At 39.4% G+C, this 25454-nt stretch overlaps 1 protein-coding gene across 2 annotated transcripts in view; it reads left to right on the top strand.

Moving 5' to 3' along the window:
* The window catches only part of LOC110288425 (dynein axonemal heavy chain 7-like), a 356931-nt gene that overhangs the window by 212981 nt on the left and 118496 nt on the right, over positions 1-25454 (top strand). For both annotated transcript variants that reach the window (XM_085837237.1, XM_085837233.1), the window contains 3 exons: positions 197-377; positions 5516-5701; positions 9195-9358. In XM_085837237.1, the coding sequence (XP_085693363.1) occupies positions 197-377; positions 5516-5701; positions 9195-9358 (531 nt within the window). The remainder of the gene's footprint in view (positions 1-196; positions 378-5515; positions 5702-9194; positions 9359-25454) is intronic.

Raw genomic sequence — 25454 nt, 5'->3', positions numbered from 1 at the left:
CACAAGTCTTAACCATCAGTTTTCATACTTTGTATCAGATTTGATTCTTAGATGAAATATGGACTCTACAACTAGGTGTCAATTCTGCATAAAGAAGTGTCTTAAGTCCCTGCAAAGAGTATTCAGAAGGTAAATTGGCATTACAAAGCTCCATATGTTCAGGGGGATTTAATTTCCCAACTTGATTGTTTTGTAGAGTGGCAAAAATTGTAGCTCCCAAAAAGATAAAGCTGGCTGCAGCCGAAGGGAAGCTGAATATTGCTATGGAAGGCCTTAGAAAGAAGCAGGCTGCCCTGCATGAGGTTCAGGACAAGCTGGCCAAACTCCAAGACACACTTGAGTTGAATAAGCAGAAGAAAGCAGACTTGGAACACCAGGTAGGTGCTGACAATTGCAAATGTGAACTGGGATCACCTCAGAAATAAGAAAGACTTTGTGGCCAGCACAAAATTCACCAGTTCTGTTTTCTTCCTGGTCATGATTAGCGAGTTATGGTTCCAAGGCCAGACCTACCCAATACCTGGTTGTGCAGGGCCCTGGAACTTGAAGTGGTTCTGGCATTAAATCATGATCATGTGACATGAGAGCCCAAACAGCCATGTAGTATAATACCAGTGTGGCCCCTTGGCTCACAAAGCATCAGTCATTCACTTGTCATCCTTAGAAAATGAAAGCTGGGCTACTTCCATCTCTTCTCATTTCACAAGGAGGATTGAGAGAGCTCACACAACAGCCCTGGGAGAGCTGTGACGAGCATTCTCAAAACCATTACTGAAGACACTCTTAAGACCAAAGCCATTGTCATAATTTATATAGGGAACCCATTTATACAAAGTAACTGCCAAAGTCTGATCCTGTAACTGAAATATATACCAATATTTTATAGCAGTCAACACTTATCAAGAGCTTGTTATGTATAAGATACCTTTATGTTTTAGGAAAAATTCAATTTTTTACTATGTGTTTATGATGTGTGTGCTTGTGTATGTATTGTTGAGGTTTGGTCTTTTGTTTATATTATTATGCTAAATACTGGCCCCCAAAGTCTGATTGCCTCCAGGAATGAGAGAGTCTGCATATACCTAATTTACTTACCTAAGTGACATACCCAAGTGGTACTATGTAAACTTGCTCCAAGTTATCCCTGATTGGTGAATAAAGATGCCTACAGTCAGTAGCTGGGCAGAAGAAAGATAGGCAGGATTCTTGGGTCCGATGTCTGAGGAGAACCACAAGGAGGGATAAGGTGGAAAGAGGAGGAAGCCACCATGGAGTAGATGAATCATGAAAACATAGCCATGAGGGCTGGCCAATTGGAGTTAAGGGCTGCCCAGATGAAACATAGCAAATTATAACTAGGAGTCATGGGTGGGAAAATAGATTCTAATAGCATGAAAGGTAGATAAATATCTGCCCAGCTTTAGTACTGACTAAGGCTTATAATAAATATAAACATTGTGTGTCTTTCATCTGGGAACTGAATGGTCAAAGGTAGAGTAGAACCCCCAGATTGAGATTAAATGATTTCAACAACAGGTACACACATGTTTATGCCCATGCATGCATGCCACAGCACATGTGTGGAAGTCACAAGATAACTTTTGTGCAGTTGGTTTTTTCCTGCTACCTTGATATGCAGTCTAGGGATCAAACTCAGTGTTTCTTTGTGCAGAGGGCACCTTTATACACAGATCCACCTTGCTGGTCCTTGTTCTTTTTTATATCTTTAATCATTCTTTAACAAAGTAAAAATGCTATTAACATTCTTCAGAGGTTGGAATATTCCTTCCCCCTCCATTCCTGCATTTCCTCCAGGGACAAACATATTAACAGTGGCACTCCTGGCTTGCTGGCCATAGCTTTCTGAGACTACCAATCTTCTTGGGTTATTTTTAGGATGCCAAAGCAAAGAAAGGTTAAGCCATTTATTCATGGAAACCCAGTTTCTAGTCATTGTCTATGGCCTGAACACACTGCTTTTTCCTCTAAGATCTGCCCTGTAATCTGTATTTGAACACACACAGAACATTGAGTCAGTCTTTAACCTGTTACTGGCCATGACTACATGTCTTAGTCAGGGTTTCTATTCCTGCACAAACATCATGACCAAGAAGTAAGTTGGGGAGGAAAGGGTTTATTCAGCGTACACTTTCCACATTGCTGTTCATCACCAAAAGAAGTCAATACTGGAACTCAAGCAGGTCAGAAAGCAGGAGCTGATGCAGAGGCCATGGAGGGATGTTCTTTACTGGCTTGCTTCCTCTGGCTTGCTCAGCCTGCTCTCTTATAGAACCCAAGACTACCAGCCCAGAGATGGCACCACCCACAAGGGTCCCTCCCCCCTCGATCACTAATTGAGAACATGCCTGACAGCTGGATCTCATGGAAGCATTTCCTCACCTAAAGTTCCTTTCTCTGTGATAACTCCATGTGTCAAGTTGACACAAAACCAGTCAGTACACTACATTTAATTTTAACAATATAACCACTAGGTGAGTATATAGTTGCTCACTGGAAACATTTGTCAACTTTGTTATGTATTTGAAATTTTAAAGTTTTTGTAAAAGAATGTTGGAAAATATAAAATCAACATATGCATATATTTATAGTAAATGTCTTTTTAAATTTTGATTAAAAAGGGTCACAAGAGTATGCTCTTTAGGGTTTTCCAGTGGCAGCATTGTTGTAGTCTGAGATCTGATCCACTTTCTTTTGGGCAATATTGAAGGAAAAACAGATAAGGAAGCCTGGAAGGGGGAGACCCTTTAAGGTGGGAAAACTGAATAACAAAGGTTTAGTTTTGGAAACATCAAAATTATCACCCATTACAAACCTTGTGCTTTACAAGCCTATCTGTAGGTAAAATGATATTTTACATCTTTTAATTTAAAAGCATTTAGTTAAATGTGGGGGCTGTAGGTATAGGGGAAGGGGGGGAGGGAGAGAGAGCCTGCTTCTGGCCTGAGTTCTTGTGCTCTGGGCAGGCAGATAGGGGAGGACTGCCAGACTCTTTTCACTCGGCCCTGGGTAGGCATCTGGCTGTGTGAAGCCACTGACCCCACTCGGCTGGGGGGTGGACACGGGGTAGCCCCCATACCAGGTTCTCGGTCTCCAGTATCCCACACTGGATACAGCAGAGGAGATGAGAGAGGGTAGAGAGGTTCCCATGCAGGTGAGAGTCTCTAGTCTGGTCCGTGGCTGGAGCACAGGAAGGCCTTCTGACAGGAGATTAGGCACAGCTCTTTAGGAGAAAGCCTATCCCATCGTCCAAGCACAGTGGGCCTTGATAAACAGAGACAGTCTATGGTTTTAGAACTTTATTGTAGAAAGGCAGGGGGAAAGAGAAAAGGTAGAAGAGAGAGAGAGAGAGAGAGAGAGAGAGAGAGAGAGAGAGAGAGAGAGAGAGAGAGAGAGAGAGAGAGAGACCAGCCATGGCCGAGAGGAGAGAAGGGGGAAAGAGAAAGAGAGAAGAAAGGCTAGAGAGTAAGAGGAGAGAGAGAGAGAGAGAGAGAGAGAGAGAGAGAGAGAGAGAGAGAGAGAGAGAGAGAGGTTAGAGAGTGAGGAGGGGCAAAGCAGCCCCTCTTATAGTGGGCTTCTTATCTTGTTGTTGCTAGGTAACTGGGAAGAGTCTAGTCTGAAGGTCAGAAGCTTGGGACATTGTCTACATGACTGTTAGCCACACACTTTTCCTGTGGGGCTGTGGGGGCGGTAACTTCAACAGGAGCCAGGGGTACAGGAGACATGAGAGAATGCCTTCTGTCCCATGTAGGTGAGAATTACCACCACTGGAGTTCTACCTCAGCTCAACTGAAGACCAGACTTTCTGTGCATAGCCCATTGCCCCATAGTTAAATAATGGTTACTAGTATTGGGAAAATGCTTAAGACAAATTCTTACTCCAAAATAATGTAAGTGTCTCTCTTTCTGATCTTGGGAGTTCTGCATTATAAAACCACACAGTTTGATCCCTAAGTAAACTTTACTCAGCTTCTTTTATGAGTAAGGATGTTTGTCTTTCTGGGTCTGAGCTATGTTCAATGTAATCTTTCCAGGTCCATCATTTACCTGAAAGTTTCTTAAATTCTCTTTTCTTTACATCTGAGTAGTATCCATTGTGAATATGTGCCACATTTTCATTATCAATTTACCCACTGAAATACATTTAGGTTGTTCCCCTTTCCTGACTGCTGTGAGTGGAGCAGCAGCGAACATGACTGAGTGGGTGAGCCAGAATACCAGGGAGTCTGCTGTGAAACTGTCTCTCCTAGGAATGGCTGCATAAACAAGGCTGGAACATTGGCAATATCAATGGACATGCTAATGTGGAAGGGGTGATGAGGTTCCACTCTTAGACAAAGAACCACAGACAGAAAGGGGGAATTAGCCTCTCCCAGGAATGAGACCCCTTATTGGTTGTATAATGCAGAGTAGACAGCCTAGAAACTATGTACACACCAACAAGAAGTATGAACTCAGCCCTGTGTGTTGTGCATACACATATCTTAAAAGATAGATAGATAAATTGTCAGAGATAGATAGATAGATAGATAGATAGTCAGAGATAGATAAATAGAAAGAGAGAGTGTGCTATCAACTTGAGAGGATATAGGAGAATCTAAGAGAAGAAAATAAGGGTAGTGATACAATTCCACTACTATTAAAGCACTTTTATAAAAAGCAAAATGAATAAGTTGATTTTATTTTAAAAATAATGATGCTATCACTTAAAAATTAAATTGCAGTGACTCCATCTAAGTATCCTGTGGAACACTGATCTTACACAGGTTTGGGTGCCTTTCCTCAAGTCTGGCTACCTTGATAAACATCTGCCCCTTTCCCTTTTTATTGAATTGTTTAATGGTGTAAAATAAGCTTTGGGCTGATTGTCCAATGCAGAAAGCAGGCTTTTAGCTAGTGACTGGTGTTCCCTGTGAAGCTTAATTGAAAGTGTCTGGGAGGACAGTGATGCCATTTAACAACTTAAAAGATTGTGCTTTATAAATAAGTGTAAATTGCTAAAAGTTTTAACCTTTAAAAGCAACCTTAAATGCACTAAGTGAGGAGACACACTTATAAAATATTTAAAATATAGTGCCAACTCTGGAACCCGGACCCTTGGCATGCTATGCAAATACTCTACTAACCTGCTTCATCCAGAGTCCTCCCCCATTTTTGTTATATATTTTTTTAAATCTGTATTTGCAGTAGACTGCTGGTAACTAGTTTAATCTCAGTCCCTTGTGTTGAAGGTCATTTCCTTAGAGTTGCCTCACTGTTAATTGTTAGATGCTCTGTAGAAATCCTTAGAAGCTTATTGAAGTCACTTGTTTGTTAAAGTCATAATGTCACCAACTTTCTGTATCTCAGTGAGATGCATCGTGCTTCTCTTTTTCAAAGTGCTTTTTAGAATCTGTCTAGGTTGTAACTGAGAAAGCTTATCTTTGAGTTGGGAAATCTGCAGTTTTCAGCCCATTTCACTTGTAGATATTGATAAAAGCTCACCTTTATTTTTGAGGTTGACTTGTGCAGCAAAAAGCTAGAACGGGCAGAACAGCTGATCGGGGGCCTGGGAGGTGAGAAAACCCGATGGAGCAACTCTGCGCTGGAGCTTGGGCATCTGTACATCAACCTGACTGGTGATATCCTCATCTCCTCAGGGGTTGTCGCCTACCTGGGAGCCTTTACATCTAACTACAGACAGGTGAGGGATGCCTCTGGGGCTCTTCTTTGCTTTCCCCCCATCATTGCAACATTAACCTCTGGTCTGTTTGTTGCTGCTGCTGGTGGTGGTAGGGAACTTGACGGTATTTTTTTCCCATCTGTGTTATTTTGATTTTGTGTTAATTTTTGGCTACTGCAAGGAAAAGCAGATTAGTTTTAAATTATTTGTAGTCAAAAATTTTAGACATCCTGTAAATTGCTTGGTATCCAAATGATGCTGTGTGAAATATTGTTTTAAAATCTAATTTTAAACTGACAGACTTTAGATGAATTTTTAGTTCCTAACTAAGTGTAAAGGAATCAGGGTGTGGGTGTGTGTTTGTGCGCACACACAAAAGTGTGCGTGAGGGATCCATGCCTTAACTACTCTGCATGGATATTAATAAGTCATTCTAAAGCCACATCAGAGGCTGAAACTATAGCAGGTGGAGACAAGAAAACCTTCATTTACCTTAATCAAGGGCTTCTTGGTTTCCCTTAACATAGTTGCATATCGTGTCCACCAAGCCTCACTGAGGACTTTTCCGTAAGCAGAACTGAGTCCCCCATTTCCATTATGGTTTCTTTGACTATTGAATTTTTAAAAACAAACTTTTAAGAATCCTCATATAGATGGAGCTTCTATTTTAGCCTTTTCACTTTGGAGGCCTCTGTTTACCTTGTTAAGGTCATAGAGGTACAATGACTTTCCAATTTTCAGCTTTGGCTGTTCTTTTGAGTCTTGTTCAGTAGGGGCATTAACATCATATATCTAGCTGAGGTCGTTAACATTTAACGTGGTTAGTGATGGGTTAGTTCAAGTGACAGCTTTAAACAAGGAAACTTACAAAGCTTGAGATAATTTCCCAGGCAGAGCCATCAAGCCAGTCAGAAAGAGAGAGAGAGTAGGAACAAGAAACATTGTCACTTGACTCTGCCCTCCCATAGGGACTTGGAACAATGGAAATGCTAGAAGGCACTCACTCCCATTGCTGTTAGATTAAATCATACCCCTGGGCATCCCAGTGACCCCCATTGGGTACTTACCTGCTGCTTGGGCAGCTAGAAGTGCCAAACCACACTACACCACACCATACCATACCACACCATACCATACCATACCATACCATACCATACCATACCATACCATACCATACCACACCATACCATACCATACCATACCATACCATACCACACCACACCATACCACACCATACCATACCACACCATACCATACCACATCACACCACACCTGATGCTTGGTTATTTTATGTTACTGAGAGAGCCTCGAATATATCTTAGAGAAAACACCAGGAAATGCTCAGAGGAGGATGGGAACATGGGGGGTGGGGGTGGGGGGACAGAAGAAAAATTCAGGATAGGGTACTGCCAAATTGTGAGCAATTTCAACATCCCAAAAAAGTGATAGTAATATAACTTGGAGGATAAAATATAAAAAGGTGAATTTATGACATGAACTAACACAAATGAGTATATGACGAAAATCAGAGGCATTTCCCTCATTACCAGGTGTCTTCCACAAAGGGCTGAAATGTTAACTACAAATGGACAGGATCAATGAGCAAAATTTATCTCACAACTGCTGCCTTTATTGTTCTCAATTATGGGTAAAGCATCCATGTTTTCCTGTGCAGTTTGCTGAGCCCTGAGCCCAGTCATTTCCCTTTTAGGCTGAAACAATCCTGCAGGACAATGGCCCTCGAATTATTCAGGTTTCCAAGGGAAACGTTTTTGTTATTTCCATATGAATTACTCAAATGTGCAATCCCCAGGAATTACCTGAAATCTAGGTCATGCCATCCCACTTAAACTGTTGGTCCAACTGTTGCAGCTCCTCCCAGTGAAAATCCTGTCATAACACTCACAGTGTTAAGAGAACCCTGCTTCTCACTCACCCAAGTATATTTGTGTAATAGTCTGAGATCCAATGGACCAATAATCACACGTAATTATAATCCTACAATTATGAAACAGAAGCCTGGCTCTAATGAAGTGATTGAAAATTAGCATCGTTGGTAGATGAATAATTTGAAATTATGTACTACTGATGGGATGCAATGAGAAAAACAGTGTCACCTGTAATTTTACCGCTAATAGAGATATTGGACATTACAAATAATATTAACAACATTTAAGTTCATGAAGTGGCCACTTACCCAAGTCTGCCCTGGCCTTTTTTCATAAAACTATAATATTGATACAACCTACTCAGCAGGAACCTGAGGGAAAAGGTAACGACAGCCAAACCCTTCTCAGCACCATCTACACATAACACGTGCACGTGCACGCACACACACACACACATGCACACACACACACATGCACACACACGAACACATACACACACACACGCACACGCACACGCACACGCACACACACACACAAATGCAGGACATCCTCATTAGCCCAGAACAGGTACAAGCATCATGCCCTTTGCTTATGGACACCCTCTTTTTGCCTGTCTCTATTTCCCTCCCAGTCATGTCTTTGACTATTTCTATAGCTTTAGGTCTGTAGCCTGAACATGAAGGTTAGTATACACTTTAGTATTGAGTAAACCATTTAGTATGATTTTTGGCCACCATAACAGAGCAAGTCTCTGGTAGATAGGACAGAATTCAAAATGTGTCCTGACCCTTGATACAACTCAATATACTTCAGGTGATCCTTCCTATAGAGCACATGGGAGCCAGAAATAAATGTTTTCTGTGTCCTCTACCTATTCCACAGGTTTAGTTTTGTATTATAAACTATATAGTATTTTTCTGTATATTTATAATTTAAATATGCATGTGTTGAAAATATAATGGTTTTTAACTGTGAACTTGACACAATCTATAATCACTTACAAAGGGCATCTCACTTAGGGGTTGTCTATATCAAGGTGGCCCATGAGGATGCCTGTGAAGGATTTTCTTAACTGGATTAGTTGAGGTGGGATGATTCACCGGGAATGTGGGGAGCACCAATGCCTACCGTAGGTTCTGCAGGAGAATGAGGCGAGCAGTAGAGGCAGGCATCCATCCATCCTCACTCTGCTCTTGCCTGTGACTGTGACCTGTTGCTTTAAGTTCCTTCCACCTTGAATTGAATTGGGAGCAAAATTTATCCATTTTCCCCCTAACTTAATTTCTGCTTGGTGATTTTATTATAGCAACAGAAATGAAACTAAGCCAGAGAATGTCAACTACTCTGTAAGTTTAAACTTTAGAAAAATACACAGTAATTGTTCTTCACAGATATAAAATTCTAACTTTGTCATGTGGTCCATGTGGGCTCTGTCTCATTGCTTATTACAGTACATAGCTTACTTTCTTTGTTATAATTTTATTTGGAAAAGGTTTGGTGCACAAATCATGTTCGAGGCGAAGCTTCAATAGCAGTTGGTTTTCTCAGTAAATAAACGTTAGGTAGTATCCCTTTGGCTACTGTCCAACAACTCATGTCTCTATTTTTCTGTGAATATTTTGAAGAATCAAACCAAGGAGTGGTCACAGTTGTGTAAAGAAAGAGACATCCCCTGCTCCGATGACTACTCTCTTATGGGTACACTGGGAGAAGCCGTGACGATCCGAGCTTGGAATATCGCTGGGTTACCCTCTGACTCTTTCTCCATTGATAATGGGATCATTATAATGTAAGGAAAAATCTTTTCTCACAAATGATCTTTATTATCTAATTTGTAAATACATTTATTTGCAAACATTTTTTTTTCAATTTTTAATATTTTTTATTACGTATTTTCCTCAATTACATTTCCAATGCTATCCCAAAAGTCCCCCATACCCCCCCCCCCACTTCCCTACCCACCCATTCCCATTCTTTTGGCCCTGGCATTCCCCTGTATTGGGGCATATAAAATTATTTGCAAACATTTTAAAAAACGGTTTTAGCTAGTAAACCTTTATTGAAATGTTTGCTAACTAGCTATATTAATTAAGCATGGATAATTTTTCTGTTAATATTATAATAGTCAATTGTCAGAAACTATGATAAACAAACAGAAATAGCTAAAATGAGTTTTCATAGGTCTTTTAGATTATAAGAAGAAAACTCTTTTGTGAGTAAAGAGCAAAATTTTTATTTCCATAAAACAGAAATCCTGTTCTAAAGTGTTAATAGATACACAATGGTGAGTCTTTGATGGTCATTGTCCTCCTTGTTCAAAAGTTTGTCCTTGTCCCTGTTTTGAGACCAGTATGAGTTGACCAGTAACCACACATCACAGAATCTCCTGGCTGATGAAAAGACAAAGAGAAGCAGCCAGGAGGACATAGGCCTGTTCAACCACACCAGGTCACACAAGTCAACCTGTCTAACTGTGAGAACAAGTATCGATTTCCAAGTTCACAGTCTTGTTTCTGACCAGGCCAAAGCGTTTTAGAATTTAAGAGTGTTAGGAACAGCATAGTGGAGCTGGTGAGATGGCTCAGTGGGTAAGAGCACCCGACTGCTCTTCCGAAGGTCCAAAGTTCAAATCCCAGCAACCACATGGTGGCTCACAACCATCCGTAATGAGACCTGACGCCCTCTTCCGGTGTGTCTGAAGACAGCTACAGTGTACTTACTTATAATAATAAATAAATCTTTAAAAAAAAAAAAAGGAACGGCACAGTGTTTCTTAGCATTAGTAAGAAATACGCAGTTCTGCTGTCAGTTGGAAACATTCGGGTCTGTGTTGCAGGGCCATTGAATTCGATTCATTTGTTTACTGCGAACAACAACAAAAACCCACCTGAAATCGTATTAGTCCAAGTAAAAGTGGTTGGAATCTGAATATAAAGTCTTGAGACAGAAATAACCAATAGTATGGCAAGTGTGCAATGTTTATGAAAATAGTCACCTAAACTAAAGCTTTGGTATTTCCTCATCACTGCTCAATGGGTTATCCTGATAGAAGTGCCTGTGGTTATTGCATCCCTCTCAGAAAACACTTCTTTCTTCAAACACTTGTGTTTCTAGTTAATTGCCTCATAGAGAATGATAGTCATGCCTTCTTTCTTTTATTTTGTAGTTTATGTCCTTTGTTCTATCTACCAAAAGGTGTCTGTAACCATTATATCCATTAGAGACCAAGCAAAATCATATTCCTTACCAACTTGGGTCTTGTTATACTTCAATTCATATTTCATGTTCAACTGTTGGTTAATATATCTTACTATTAAGACTCTAAGATTTTAATGACCATTACTCAAGACAACACACACCCATATTTCCAATACCCTCCCCTCTGCCTCCCCACCCTTCTCCTGGAGCAATGGAGGTTTATCAGTACCTAATAGTCCTACACCTTTATTATTAATTTATAGAAAAATTGAAGAATTTGTAAATCTTATGGTAACAACTTGACTGAGAAGAAAGCTCTAACATCATTTATTTTGTATTTTTGGGTCAGTGTATTTGGCAACCTTCCAGGGAGAAGTTTCAGGACAAAGGTTTAAAGGCATCGTTTGAAATCACTGGACAAGCATCTTGTTTAGTTGTATAATGCCCCCTTCTGTTTCCCAAAGATGCTTGCTTAGTAATCATAATCCCTAACACTAAGGACCTAACCTAACACGTTAAGTACTTAAGACATATCACTTTAGTCAAGTGTCAGCAAACAGTTTCACAAGGGACTACCACAGAAAGAGAGATGTTTGAGGATGTAATGAAGCCTTGGGGTAGCATGGAGGTCAGCCTCAGTGGACTGAACCCCAAACTGCCTGGCAGAAGAATTTTTCTTAATTATTACACAAAAGGTATTTTTAGCAAGTCAATTTTTAAATACCATAATCTTTGATTTGATATAGGTGTTGCCTGAAGGAACACATTATCTAAGCATTTCCCAGCCGTTACAAGGCTACCTGGTTTGCCAGGAATGTTCTGTGACTAAAGGCATTTATAGGTTCTGAAGCTCCTATAGGAAAGTCAACTCCATGAATCTCAGATAACAGTCACTGATTACTTACAAAAGATCACTTCAAAGCCAGGTGCACGATCACTCCAGAGTTTATGCCAGGTACAATGGCTCTCCTAAATTTCCCACTACAGCTGAGTAAGGCATGATTATTCTGGAAAACTGTAAGAATCTATAAAATTTGGACAAGTTAGAATATAACTAAATATGGGGGCTATTAACATCTAAAAGTCCTTGGCTTTCAGAATACAGTGATAGTGGTGAGCATAATTGGATTATAGCTTTCCCACATTCTGTTCTATTAGTTTCATTGTATCTGGTTTGCTGTGGAGGTCTTTGATCCACTTGGACTTGAGCTTTGTACAAGGAAATAAGAATGGGTCAATTTGCATTCTTCTACATGCTGACTGCTAGTTGAACTAGCACCATTTGTTGAAAAAGCTGTCTTTCTTCCACTGGATAGTTTTGGCTCTTTAGTCAAAGATCAAGTGGTCATAGGTGTGTGAGTTTAATTCTGAGTCTTCAATTCTATTCCATTGATCTACCTGTCTGTCCCTGTACCAATACTATGCAGTTTTTAATCACTATTGCTCTGTAATTTACCTTGAAGTCAGGGATGGTGATTCCCTCAGAGGTTCTTTTATTGTTGATAATGGTTTTTGATATCCTGAGCTTTGTTATTCCAGATATATTTTAGAATTGCTCTTTCTATATCTAACATAGATAACTTCATTTTTTGAGAGGCAGGCTTTGATTTTCTGTAGGAGACATAGACTCCAACAACTCTGCTCCAGGCCAAAACTGGACCAGCCCTGCCCAGTTATGTGCTCTTTTAGACAAGGAATGAGGTAAGTTCCTTCCACTAAGGCCTCAGGAAAAGCCCCAGATTTGCTTATCCTCAACAGTTAAATATTCTAATTCGGTGTCCTCTGCCAACTGCCATGACCAACAGACATTATCATGATTAGAAATCTGCATTTAAAAAAAATCCATGGGCATTTAAATACAAATTCACTTTATACATCAACTAAAGAGCAAACTGTCAAAATCAGAAACAATAAGTGCTAACAAATTCAGTTTCCATTTGCTAACAATTGTCTTTAAACATCTATAAATTCAAGAGTGTTTGTGGGTCAGTGGGATAGCTTAGCAGGGACTGGTGCCTGTTGCTAAGGATGTCAGCTGGAATCTGATCCCAAGGACCTACAATGCTGAATGACAAAATGGACTCCCACAGATTGCCCTCTGACCTTCACACCAACACATACAGATATACAAATGAATAAATAAATAAGCCAACATTTAAAATAGTAACAAAAAGACATTTGATGGAGGAAGTAAGAAAGGAAGACTGAAGAGATACACATTTTATTCTTTTTTTTTTTTAATATTTTTATTACATATTTTCCTCAATTACGTTTCCAATGCTATCCCAAAAGTCCCCCATAGCACCCCCCCACTTCCCTATCCACCCATTCCCATTCTTTTGGCCCTGGCATTCCCCTATATTGGGGCATATAAAGTTTGCAAGTCCAATGGGCCTCTCTTTCCATTGATGGCTGACTAGGCCATCTTTCGATACATATGCAGCTAGAGACAAGAGCTCCGGGGTTCTAGTTAGTACATCATGTTGTTCCAACAATAGGGTTGCAGATCCCTTTAGCTCCTTGGGTACTTACTCTAGCTTCTCCATTGGGAGCCCTGTGATACATCCAATAGCTGACTGTGAACATCCACTCCTGTGTTTGCTAGGCCCCAGCATCGTCTCACAAGAGACAGCTATATTTGGGTCCTTTCAGCAAAATCTTGCTAGTGTATGCAATGGTGTCAGCGTTTAGAAGTTGATTATGGGATGGATCCCTGGGTACGGCAGTCTCTAAATGGTCCATCCTTTCATCAACACATTTTATTCTTATTTTTGTCAAAAATAATGTAAAATGATGGTGGCAATGTAAGCAAGTAAACAGAATGCTTGTTCACTTTTCTTTCAATGTTTTCATTCTTATCATGAAATTATTTCCACTAAAATATGCTGTATAACACCTTCCACAATAAATGCTTCCACGGGTTATTCTGAAAACAAGCATTTACTTTTCGACCTACCTGCATTTTATTCATCTAATATTTTGTGGACCCCCTCCCACCAAAAAAGCTGAATTTATGTTCTTCTGATCTTCAATGAAGAACTTGCCACATGAGGAACAGTATTTGATAGGACAAAAGTTGGCTACAGCTGTTAACTAGGCATAGAACACTATTCATTTATTTGTAATTACAGAGGCTCATTCATATGCTTACATAAAGAGGGAGACAGAGCTACCCCAGCACAGCTTTTCTAAAACGTCATCGCTTCCCCATCAATTTCACTGCTGTATTGTTATTGAAAATGTACTGTCCTTATACATATGAGTCTGCTGTGGGATTCTTTATTCTATACCTTGAGCTATCTGCCTACCATGATGCAAGTATTGTATCAGCTTGGTTCTGAAAACTTTGTGTAGTCTTGAGTTAGGTAATAATATGTCTTTATCACTTTTATTTCCTCAGATGAAGTGATGAGATGAGAGCCATACCCAAGCTGTGTAAACACAGGGCTTGGGCTGGGCCCAGATCATTTCTTTCTCTGTTCTAACTATCCCTATGTCTAGGCTTGGAAGCTTCTAGGCTTCTTACAATCTAACCTTCCAACCTGACTGATTCAGTCTACTTGCTCTCTGCTTCTGACTCAATTGCTCTGCCTGGTCTCATATGCCCCATTTGGCAATCTGTTCTAATCTTCTGGCTCCTTCTCATTCTCTGGTTTGTTCTGTCTTCACCCGTGTCTAGCTTGTTCTCTCCACAACCTGTCTCTGTAAAACCCTGCTATACATACACATAACGCATCTCATCACCACCACCCCTCTCAATGCTCTTAAGTAGTCTCTCTTCCTCTGCTGTTCTCATTTGAGTTGGGCATATCCTACCTCTGGCTCATTCTGTCAAATCTTCTTTTGATGTGTCACTTTGTCTTCCCCTCAATTAGATGTCACTTTCAAAGATGGCCACTTCCTTGTACAAATTAACCATACCTACATTGTTTGAGAATAAAGGTGTATATTAAGGGCATGTCTAGATTCCAGGTGGATCATACTGTAATCCAGGGCATATCATTTCAGCTACATCTTATCTTTGGAAGTGATTCCATCCCTGAGCAGCCATGTTGCTGTATAAAAATTCCTCTACATGTCTTCTATTTTTTTGTCTTCTCTTAAAAAAAAAAAAAACATTTTGTTTAGTTGTTACCTCAATATAAATTTTAGAATAAAATATAAATATCTTAAAGATATCTTCTTGAAATTTTTATTTTGATTACATTGACATTCATGATCTATATTATAGATTGACAATTTAGGAAGTCTTCTAAGAGATGGATATAATATATTTTTCCACTTGTTTTAGGTTTTCAAGTATATTGCTGGTTTATAAATGAATAGTGTTTAATTTTTGTTTGCTCTTGAAAATTGCATTTTTTTGGATTTGGTTGTTAACTGCTAGTATTAAGATTTCCTATATTCTAGAAAAGATTATTTGCATCCACACTGACACACCTACTCCAGCAAGGCCATACCTCCTAATAGTGCCACTCCATAGGCCAATCATATACACAGTAACCATACTTTTTGTCTACTTAATTGGGTTATTTTATCTTCCAGTCTTCTCCATCCCAATCCTTTCCAGTCCACCAATACTAGGGAGGTGAGAAAGAAGGTTATACGGAGAAGAGGGCATAGATCTCTTTAGACTACTTCCTGGAGATTAGAAGTGTTGAATTCCTAGTGGCAAATCCAATCTTTGTTGTCAGGATATCTCCAACCAGAAATCCACCAGACAGCAAAAGCAATCAGCAAACAGTAACAGCAAACCAGCAAAATCTGCAGCAGGAAGCAGCAGCAGCAGCAGCAGCAGCAGCAGCAGCAGCAGCAGCAGCGGGAGCAGCAGGGGCCTCTCCCAGTGCTCTAGCATTTATATACCCTCTCAGGAGTCCCCAGAATTCCAAACATAAACTATCTTCAGTTGGCAGAAATCATATGTCCGCCAGAGCACGAGATAAATCACAGTTAGTTGCTGTGGGCAATCTGAAACATCCTCATATCCCATGTCTGAAGATAGCTACAGAGTACTTATAATAAATAAATAAATAAATAAATAAATACATACATACATACATACATACATACATACATACATAAATCTTTTTAAAAAACAACAAACAAACAAAAACAAAAAACAAAACAAAACAAAATCCCAACCATATTCACACTTTTGTGTTTTTAAAAGAAACCCAAATTCTTACTACAGGTATCACTCAACCATTGTCTTTGTCTGACCCTAGGCCTTATATTCTTCTGGAATCTAACAGTTTCTTCTCATTCCCCATTCCCTTCCTCTTGTAGTTATTGAGATGGCTGACTGTAAGTCTACCATATGAATTGAACTGGTGAGAATACTGGAAAATCTCTGTGCATCCCTGCTGTTCTACATAATTGAGTCTCTTGTTTGGAAAAGCAACTAGATTTTAAGCACACGTGAAAACATAAAAAAAAAGATAACTCTACCATTTTATGTGTTTTTACACCTGATGTTAGCTTCTTGTTTCTCATATTTTTCAATTATTTGAATAATTTTTTTGTATTTTTATTTGTGTATTGATTTTTCTTTTTACTGTTTCATGAGAAGAAAATGCTTGTATTTATTTTTAATTTTTAAAATGTTTTTATTTGCCCGGCTTGGTAGTGCATGCCTTTAATCCCAGCACTCAGGAGGCAGAGGCAGGCGAATTTCTGAGTTTGAGGCCAGCCTGGTCTACAAAAGTGAGTTCCAGGACAGCCAGGGCTATACAGAGAAACCCTGTCTCAAAAACCCAAAATCAAAACAAAAAAATAAAAGGTTTTTTTTGTTTTGTTTTTTTTTTTTGTTTGTTTGTTTTTTGGTTTTTTTTTATTGTTTTTACATCCCAATTGCTTTCACACCTCCCATTTCTCTCCTCACATAGATCTTTCCCCTATTTCCCCTCTCTCTTCTCCTCTGAGAGAGAGTGGGCCCCACTCCTGAGTATCCCCACTCATCAGGTCTCTTCAGGGTTAGGCATATCCTCTCCCACTGAGAAAGGGCAGCTCTGTTGAGTAACAGATTCTACAGACATACAACAGCTTTGGGAATAGCCCCTGTTCCAGTTGTTAAGGGACCCACATAGAGATTGAGCTGCCCATCTGGTACATATGTGCCAGGGGCCTCAGTCCAGGGGGTTCAATCTCTGAGAGCATCCGGAAGGCCTGGTGAGTTGACACTGTTGATCTTCCTGTGGAGTTGTTGTCCCCTTCAGGGCCTTCAATCCTTCCCCCAACTCTTCCTTAAGTGTCTCCAACCTCTGTCCAATGTTTCGATGTAGGTATCTGCATCTGTTTCAGACAGCTTCAGGATGGAACCTCTCAGAGGACAGTTATGCTAGGCTCCTGTCTGCAAGCATAACAGAGTACCATTAATAGTGTCATGAGTTGGTGCTTGCCTAATGGATGGGTTTCAACTTGGGCCAGTTATTGGCTAGTCATTCTCTCAATTGCTGCTCCATTTTTGTCCCTGTATTTTTTTTTCAGACAGAACATATTTTGGGTTGAAAGTTCTGTGGGTGGGTTGGTGCCTTTATCCCTCCAGAGGGGAGGGGGTCCTGGTGGCTTCCTCAGGTTGCATATCCTCACTGCTATGCATTACCTTCATTGACTCCTGGGAGCTTCCCCCATCCCAGGTCTCTGGCACTTCCTAGAGAATCCCCATCCCCACCTCTGGCAGCTGCATGCAGATTTCCATTCATGCTCTTGTCCCTCTGGTCCACTCTCTTGTCTCTCTCCACATCTGATCCTGAACCCATCCCCCATTCTCATCCCCATCCACTCTCCTCAACTTCCTCCCTCCTTCTGCACCCCCCGAAGAATATTGTATTCCTCCTTCTAAGTGAGATTCAAATATTCTTTCTTGGGTCTTCCTTTTTGTTTAGCTTCTTTGGGTCTGTGACATGTATCGTGGGTATCATGTAGTTTATGGAAAATACCACTCATCAGTGAGTGAATTATATACTATGCATGTCCATTTAGGTCTGGGTTACCTCATTCAGGATGATATTTGCCTGCAAATATTCAAGATGTCCTTATTTTTAATAGCTGGTTAGTATTCCACTGTGTCAATGAACCACATTTTCTGTATCCATTCTTCAGTTGAGGGACATCTGGGTTGTTTTCATTGCTGGCTATTATGAATAAAGCTGCTATGAATATAGTGAAGCATGTGCCCTTGTGGTATGTTGGAAAATCTTTTTGTTATATGCCCAGGAGCAGTATAGCTGGGTCTATTTACAATTTTCTGAGAAACCACCAAATGGATTTCCAGATTAGTTGTACAAGCTTGCATTCCCACCAGCAATGGAGGAGTGTTCCCCTTTCTTCACATCCTAGCCAGTGTGTACTGTCATTTGAGGTGTTTTTGGTTTTGGTTTGGTTTGGTTTGGTTTTGGTTTAAGGTGGAATCTTAGGTTGTTTTGATTTTCATTTCCCTGTTGACTATGTACATTGAACATCTCTTTAAGTGCTTGTTGGCCTTTCAAGATTCCTCTGTTAAGAATTCTCTTTTTAGCTCTGTACCCCATTTTAAAAATTGGGTTATTTGGCTTGTTGGAGTCTAACTTCTTGAGTTCTTTATATATTTTGGGTATTAGCCCTCTGTCAGAAATAGGGTTAGTGAAGATCTTTTCCCAATCTATAGGCTGCCATTTTGTCCTATTGACAGTGTTCTTTGCTTTACAGAAGCTTTTCAGTTTCATGAGTTCCTATTTATCAATTGTTGATCTTGAACCCAGAGCCATTGGGGTTCTGTTCAGGAAATTGTCTCATGTACCAATAAGTTCAAGGCATTTCCCCACTTTTTCCCTATTAGATTTTGTATATACAGTTTTATGTTGAGGTCCTTGATCCATTTGGACTTGAGTTTTTTGCAGTGTGATAAATATGGATCTATTTGCATTCTTCTCCATGCAGACATCCAATTATATCAGAACCATTTGTTGAAGATGCTTTCTTTTTTCCATTGTATTATGGTTTTGACTTCTTTATCAAAAATCAAGTGTCCAAATGTGTGTGTGTGGGGGGGCAGGTTATTTCTGGGTCTTTTCTTCAATTCCATTAATCAACCTGTCTGTTTCTGTATCAATACAATGCAGTTTTTATTATTATTGCTCTGCAATACAGCTTGAGATCAGAGATGGTTATTCTTTTAGAAGTTCCTTTATTGTTCAGGGTTGTTTTAAGAATCCTGCATTTTGCCGGGTGGTGGAGGCGCATGCCTTTAATCCCAGCACTTGGGAGGCAGAGGCAGGTGGATTTCTGAGTTTGAGGCTAGCCTGGTCTACAAAGTGAGTTCCAGGACAGCCAGGGCTATACAGAAAAACCCTGTCTCAAAAAAACCAAAAAACAAAACAAAACAAAATATCCTACGTTTTTTGTTTTTCCATATGAAGTCGAGAATTGTTCTTTCAAGATCTGTGAAAAAAATGTGTTGGAATTTCCATAGGAATTGCATTGAATCTGTAGATTGCTTTTGGTAAGATGGTCATTTTCACTATAATCCTACATATCCATAAGCATGGGAGATCTTTCCATCTTCTGAGGTCTTCTTTGATTTCTTTCTTCGCAGACTTGAAATTTTGTCATACAGTTCTTCTACTTGCTTGATTAGAATTACTAAATATTTTATATTTTTGTGGCTAATGTGAAGGTTGTTGTTTCCTTAATTTCTTTCTCAACCTATTTATCATTTGTATAAAGGAGAGCTACTGATTTCTTTGAGTTAATTTTGTATCCAGCCACTTTTCTGAAGGTGTTTACCAGCTGTAGGAGTTCTCTGGTAGAATTTTGGTGATTGCTGATATATATGATCATATATTACTGCAAAAAGTGATACTTTGATTTCTACCTTCCCAGTTTATATCCCCTTGATCTCCTTTGGTTGTCTTATTGCTCTAGCTAGAACTTTAAGTATTATATTGAATAGATAGGGAGAGAGTGGGCAGCCTTATCTTGTCCCTGATTTTAGTGGGATTGCTTTAAGTTTCTCTCCATTTAATTTGAGATTGGCTATTGGCTTGCTTCTATTGCTTTTATTATGTTTAGGTATATGCCTTGTATCTCTGATCTCTCCAAGATGTTTAACATGAAGGGCTATTGGATTTTGTAAGGGCATTTTCAGCATTGAATGAGATGATAAAGTGATTTTTCTTTCAGTTTGCTTATATTGTGGATTATGTCGATGGATTTTTGTATATTGAATTTTCTCTGCATTTCTGGCATGAAGCCTACTTGATCATGGTGAATGACATTTTTGATGTGTTCTTGGATTCAGTTTACAAAAGTTTTATTGAGTATTCTTGCATCAATGTTCATAAGGGAAATTGTTATGAGATTCTTTGTTGAGTCTTTATGTGGTTTAGGTATCAGGCTGACTGTGGCCTCATAAAATTAATTGAGCAGTGTTCTTTCTGTTTCTTGTTTGTGGAATAGTTTGAGGAGTATTGATATTAGCTCTTCTTTGAATACTGGTACAATTCTGTGTTAAAACCCTCTGGTCCTGGGCTTTTTTGATTGTTTGGTTGGTTGTTTGGTTGTTTGGTTGGTTGGGAGACTGTTAATGACTGCTTCTATTTTCCTTAACAGTTATAGGACTGTTTAGATAGTTTCCCTGATCATGATTTAAATTTGGTAAGTACTATTTGTCTAGAAAAAAAAAATCATCAGTTTCATTTAGATTATTCAATTTTGTGGAATAAGGTTTTTCAAAGTAAAACCTAATGATTTTTTTTCATTTCCTTAGTTTCTGTTATTATGTCTCCATTTTTATTTTATTTTATTTTACTTTTTATTAGGTATTTTCGTCATTACATTTCCAAAGCTATCCACAAAGTCCCCCATACCCTCTCCCCAACCCCCCACACTCCCCCTGCCCACCCACTCCCACGTCTTGGCCCTGGCGTTCCCCTGTACTGAGGCATATAAAGTTTGCAAAACCAAGGGGCCTCTCTTTCCAATGATGGACAACTAGGCCATCTTCTGATACATATGCAGCTAGAGACAAGGGCTCCAGGGGGTACTGGTTAGTTCATATTGTTGTTTCACCTATAGGGTTGCAGACCCTTTAACTCCTTGGGTACTTTTTCTAGCTCCTACATTGGAGGCCCTGTGATCACTCTAATAGCTGACTGTGAGCATCCACTTCTGTGTTTGCTAGGCCCTGGCATAGTCTCACAAGAGACAGCTATATCAGGGTCCTTTCAACAAAATCTTGCTAGTGTATGCAACGGTGTCAACGTTTGGAGGGTGATTATGGGATGGATCCCCGGGTATGGCAGTCTCTAGATGGTCCATCCTTTCGTCTCAGCTCCAAACTTTGTTTCTGTAACTCCTTCCATGGGTGTTTTGTTCCCAATGCTAAGAAGGGGCAAAGTGTCCACATTTTGGGCTTCTAGAGTTTCATGTGTTTTGCAAATTGTATCTTGTATCTTGGGCATTCTAAGTTTCTGGGCTAATATTCACTTATCAGTGAATACATATCATGTGAGATCTTTTGTGAATGGATTACCTCACTCTGATGATGCCCTCAGGGTCCATCCATTTGCCAAGGAATTTAATAAATTCATTCTTTTTAATAGCTGAGGAGTACTCCATTGTGTAAATTTACCACATTTTCTGTATCCGTTCCTCTGTTGAGGGGCATCTGGGTTCTTTCCAGCTTCTGGCTATTATAAACAAGGCTGCTATGAACATAGTGGAGCATGTGTCCTTCTTACCGATTGGGACATCTTCTGGATATATGCCCAGGAGAGGTATTGCAGGATTCTCTGGTAGTACTATGTCCAATTTTCTGAGGAAATCAGCTTTCTGATTTCCAGAGTGGTTGTACAAGCTTGCAATCCCACCAAAAATGGAGGAGTGTTCCTCTTTCTCCACATCCTCGCCAGCATCTGCTGTCACCTGAATTTTTGATCTTAGCCATTCTGACTGGTGTGAGATGGAATCTCAGGATTGTTTTGATTTGCATTTCCCTGATGATTAAGGATGCTGAACATTTTTCAGGTGCTTCTAATCCATCTGATATTCCTCAAGTGAGAATTCTTTGTTTAGCTCTGAGCCCCATGTTTTAATGGGGTTATTTGATTTTCTGGAGACCACCTTCTTGAGTTCTTTATATATATTGGATATTAGTCCCCTATCTGATTTAGGATAGGTAAAGATCCTTTCCCAATCTGTTGGTGGCCTTTTTGTCTTATTGACAGTGTCTTTTGTCGTACAGAAGCTTTGCAATTTTATGAGGTCCCATTTGTCAATTCTCAATCTTAGAGAACAAGCCATTGCTTTTCTATTTAGGAATTTTTCTCCTGTGCCCATATCTTCGAGGCTTTTCCCCACTTTCTCCTCTATAAGTTTCAGTGTCTCTGTTTTTATGTGGAGTTCCTTGATCCACTTAGATTTGACCTTAGTACAAGGAGATAGAAATGGATCAATTTGCATTCTTCTACATGATAACAGCCAGTGGTGCCAGCACCATTTGTTGAAAATGCTGTCTTTTTTCCACTGGATGGTTTTAGCTCCCTTGTCAAAGATGAAGTGGCCATAGGTGTGTGGGTTCATTTCTGGGTCTTCAATTCTATTCCATTGGTCTACTTGTCTGTCGCTATACCAGTACCATGTAGTTTTTTTTATCAAAATTGCTCTGTAGTACAGCTTTAGGTCAGGCATGGTGAGTCCACAAGAGGTTCTTTTATCATTCAGAAGAGTTTTTGCGATCCTAGGTTTTTTTATTTTTCCAGATGAATTGGCAAATTGGCATTTCTAGTTCGTTGAAGAATTGAGTTGGAATTTTGATGGGGATCACATTGTATCTGTAGATTGCTTTTGGCAAGATAGCGATTTATAATATATTGATACTGACAATCCATGAGCATGGGAGATCTTTCCATCTTCCAAGATTTTCTTTAATTTCTTTCTTCAGAGACTTGAAGTTCTTATCATACAGATCTTTCACATCCGTAGTTAGAGTCACGCCAAGGTATTTTACATTATTTGTGTCTATTGTGAAGGGTGTTGTTTCCCTAATTTCTTTCTCAGCATCTTTATCCTTTGTATAGAGAAAGGCCATTAAATTGTTTGAGTTAATTTTATATCCTACTACTTCACTGAAGCTGTTTATCAGGTTTAGGTGTTCTCTGGTGGAATTTTTAGGGTCACTTATATATACTATCATATCATCTGCAAAAAGTGATATTTTTACATCTTCCTTTCCAATTTGTATCCCCTTGATCTCTTTTTGTTGTCGAATTGCTCTGGCTAGGACTTCGAGTACTATGTTGAATAGGTAGGGAGAAAAAGGACAACATTGTATAGTCCCTGATTTTAGTGGGATTGCTTCTATCTTCTTACCATTTACTTTGATGTTGGCTACTGGTTTGCTATAGATTGCTTTTATCATGTTTCGGTATGGGCCTCGAATTCCTGATTGTTCCAAGTCTTTTATCATGAATGGCTGCTGGATTTTGTCAAATGATTTCTCCGCATCTAGTGAGATGATCATGTGAGTTTTTTCTTTGAGTTTGATCATATAGTGGATTATGTTGATGGATTTCCATATATTAAACCATCCCTGCATACCTGGAATAAAACCTACTTGGTCAGGATGGATGATTGTTTTGATGAGTTCTTGGATTCAGTTAATGAGAACTTTATTGAGGATTTTTGCATCGATGTTCATAAGGGAAATTGGTCTGAAGTTCTCTATCTTTGTTGGATCTTTCTGTGGTTTGGGTATCAGAGTAATTGTGGCTTCATAGAATTAGTTGGGTAGAGTTCCTTCTACTTCTATTTTGGAATAGTTTGTGCACAACTGGAATTAGATCTTTGAAGGTCTGGTAGAACTCTGCACTAAACCCATCTGGTCCTGGCCTTTTTTTGGTTGGGAGACTATTAATGACTGCTTCTATTTCTTTAGGGGATATGGGACTGTTTAGATCGTTAACTTGATCCTGATTTAACTTTGGTACCTGGTATCTGTTTCGAAATTTGTCCATTTTGTCCAGGTTTTCCAGTTTTGTTGAGTATAGCCTTTTGTTGAAGGATCTGATGGTGTTTTGGATTTCTTCAGGATCTGTTGTTATGTCTCCCGTTTCATTTCTGATTTTGTTAATTAGGATGCTTCCCTGTGCTGTCTAGTGAGTCTAAGTAAAGGTTTATCTATCTTGTTGATTTTCTCAAAGAACTAGCTCCTTGATTGGTTGATTCTTTGAATAGTTTTTCTTGTTTCCACTTGGTTGATTTCGCCCCTGAGTTTGATTATTTCTTGCCGTCTAGTCCTCTTAGGTGAAATTTCTTCCTTTTTTCCTAGAGTCTTTTAGATGTGTTGTCAAGCTGCTAATGTGTGTTCTCTCCAGTTTCTTTTTGGAGGCACTCTGAGCTATGAGTTTCCCTCTTAGAAATGCTTTCATTGTGTCCCATAGGTTTGGGTATGTTGTGGCTTCATTTTCATTAAACTCTAAAAAGTCTTTAATTTCTTTCTTTATTCCTTCCTTGACCAAGGTATCTTTGAGAAGAGTGTTGTACATTTCCCACGTGAATGTTGGCTTTCCATTATTTATGTTGTTATTGAAGATCAGCCTTAGTCCACGGTGGTCTGATAGGATGCACGGGACAATTTCAATATTTTTGTATCTGTTGAGGCCTGTTTTGTGACCAATTATATGGTCAATTTTGGAGAAGGTCCCGTGAGGTGCTGAGAAGAAGGTATATCCTTTTGTTTTAGGATAAAATGTTCTGTAGATATCTGTTAAGTCCATTTGTTTCATAACTTCTGTTAGTTTCACTGTGTCCCTGTTTAGTTTCTGTTTCCACAATCTGTCCATTGATGAAAGTGGTGTGTTGAAGTCTCCCACTATTATTGTGTGAGGTGAAATGTGTGCTTTGAGCTTTACTAAAGTGTCTTTAATGAATGTGGCTGCCCTTGCATTTTGAGCATAGATATTCAGAATTGAGAGTTCCTCTTGGAGGATTTTACCTTTGATGAGTATGAAGTGTCCCTCCTTGTCTTTTTTGATATCTTTGGGTTGGAAGTCGATTTTATTCAATATTAGAATGGCTACTCCAGCTTGTTTCTTCAGACCATTTGCTTGGAAAATTGTTTTCCAGCCTTTCACTCTGAGGTAGTGTCTGTCTTTTTCCCTGAGATGGGTTTCCTGTAAGCAGCAGAATGTTGGGTCCTGTTTGTGTAGCCAGTCTGTTAGTCTATGTTTTTTTCTTGGGGAATAGAGTTGGCATTCTGTTCTTGTGGCTGGCTGTCTTCTTTTTGGTTTGTTGAGGGATTGCTTTCTTGCTTTTTCTAGGGCATGATTTCCATCCTTGTATTGATTTTTTTTCTTTTATTATCCTTTGAAGGGCTGGATTCATGGATAGATAATGTGTGAATTTGGTTTTGTTGTGGAATAGTTTGGTTTCTCCATCTATGGTAATTGAGAGTTTGGCCGGGTATAGTAGCCTGGGATGGCATTTGTGTTCTCTTAGTGTCTGTATAACATCTGTCCAGTCTCTTCTGGCTTTCATAGTCTCTGGTGAAAAGTCTGGTGTAGTTCTGATAGGCCTGCCTTTGTATGTTACTTGACTTTTCTCCTTTACTGCTTTTAATATTCTATCTTTTTTTTTAGTGCATTTGTTTTTCTGATCATTATGTGTCGGGAGGAATTTCTTTTCTGGTCCAGTCTATTTGGAGTTCTGTA

This window comes from Mus caroli, unplaced genomic scaffold (assembly GCF_978045245.1).
Source record: "Mus caroli unplaced genomic scaffold, Mus_caroli_1 scaffold_1, whole genome shotgun sequence".
In the NCBI taxonomy this organism is placed as follows: Eukaryota; Metazoa; Chordata; class Mammalia; order Rodentia; family Muridae; genus Mus; species Mus caroli.
This window is presented reverse-complemented; position numbering and strand designations above follow the sequence as displayed.